A 1503-nucleotide genomic window follows, 5' to 3' on the forward strand; every position below is an offset into this window, starting at 1 on the left:
TACTGGAAGTCTAGAAAAATAGCTTTAGGTTGGGCTGAACTCCCCACCCTCCATTATCCAATTCTTCCTTTCCCACCCTCATGGCCCAGGCTGACCCAGCCTGCCTCCTCCCTGAGACACCTCAGGCCCTCTCTCAGTTCATTAGCAAATGTGTGACATTGATGCTGGGGGGGTGGACTGGTAATGAAAGGGTCCACCCTGAGCACACACAGCCTGACCCACAGTGACCTGCTGTGACCAGTAATGCGACTGCATTCTTAGACAGCTGCTAAGCAGGTCGAGAGCCCAAGCATAAAAAGACCAGGATTGAGAAGACTGCCACCAGCTGTGGATCCCCTTACCCAGCGCCCCCACCATGGCCAGCCTCAGCCTCGCCTGCTGCCTGCTGGGCCTCCTGGCTCTGACCTCCGCCTGCTACATCCAGAACTGCCCCCTGGGCGGCAAGAGGGCCGTGCTGGAGCTGGATATGCGCAAGGTGAGCCACCCGACCCTCATCCTGCTATCTGCATGGCTATGCTGGGTGGCCTGGAGGCCAGACCACCTACAGGCATGACCCTCCAGTCCCAGGCACATCGGGGCCTCTGGCAGATTTCCCCTGTGCGTCCTGACCGTCGTCCATGCCAACCAGTGCCCTTAGGGACTGCCACCCCATGGAACCGCCTGCACTCCCCGATCCCTGAATCCAGGGAATCTGCTCCTCCCACCCTGCAGGGGGGGGCCCACCTTCTCGGTCGCCTCCCCACTCCTGCTATCCCTCTTCCACCCCGCAGTGCCTCCCCTGCGGCCCCGGTGGCCAAGGGCGCTGCTTCGGGCCCAGCATCTGCTGCGGGGACGAGCTGGGCTGCTTCGTGGGCACAGCCGAGGCGCTGCGCTGCCAGGAGGAGAACTACCTGCCGTCGCCCTGCCAGTCGGGCCAGAAGCCCTGCGGGAGCGGGGGCCGGTGCGCGGCCGCGGGCTTCTGCTGCAGCTCAGGTGAGCCCTGGGAGGCCAGCGCGGGGACCCGGGCTCAGTGGGATGCGGAAAAACCGCCACTGACAACAACTCTCATTGCAGATGGCTGCCGCACCGACCCTGCTTGTGACCCCGAGGTCGCCTTCTCCCAACACTGAGCTCTGCTATCTCAGGACCCTTTCCGACCGCACCCCTAGCTCCCCATAGCTGTTCCAAGAAGGAATGAAAATCCAGCAAACCCAGCGTGGTTGCACATGCCCATAATCTCCACTACCTGAGCACCAAAGCAGGAGAATTCCAAATTCCAAGGCCAGCCTCAGCAATTTAATGACACCCTATTTCAAAATAAAGGACAAAAAGGACTGTGATGCAGCTCAGTGGTAGAACAAGTGCAAGGCCCTGGGTGTAATCCTCAGTACTGCAAATAAATCAATAAAGCAGATTTCCACAACCCTCCACTCTCCTGGTGTCTGATTGTCTGAAATGGGAGGAGGCATTGGGGATGGATTCCAACTGGGCTGATGGAAACTCAGAAGTGACCCAACATGCTTT

At 59.5% G+C, this 1503-nt stretch overlaps 1 protein-coding gene across 1 annotated transcript; it reads left to right on the plus strand.

Moving 5' to 3' along the window:
• Positions 1-313: 313 nt before the first annotated feature.
• Positions 314-1297, plus strand: LOC107160034 (oxytocin-neurophysin 1). Its single transcript, XM_015506725.2, has 3 exons — positions 314-475; positions 771-972; positions 1054-1297. Exons 1-3 carry the CDS (start codon positions 356-358, stop codon positions 1107-1109), a joined length of 378 nt encoding a protein of 125 aa, XP_015362211.1. The 5' UTR covers positions 314-355; the 3' UTR covers positions 1110-1297.
• Positions 1298-1503: the final 206 nt, after the last annotated feature.

This window comes from Marmota marmota, unplaced genomic scaffold (assembly GCF_001458135.2).
Source record: "Marmota marmota marmota unplaced genomic scaffold, marMar, whole genome shotgun sequence".
Lineage (NCBI taxonomy): Eukaryota > Metazoa > Chordata > Mammalia > Rodentia > Sciuridae > Marmota > Marmota marmota.

Bases quoted from the DNA above. Each gene is read 5' to 3' on its own strand.
- LOC107160034 (XM_015506725.2), top strand. From the start codon at position 356: ATGGCCAGCCTCAGCCTCGCCTGCTGCCTGCTGGGCCTCCTGGCTCTG. The intron at 476-770 runs GTGAGCCACCCG...TCCACCCCGCAG, and splicing joins TGGAGCTGGATATGCGCAAG to TGCCTCCCCTGCGGCCCCGG. The intron at 973-1,053 runs GTGAGCCCTGGG...CTCTCATTGCAG, and splicing joins GGGCTTCTGCTGCAGCTCAG to ATGGCTGCCGCACCGACCCT.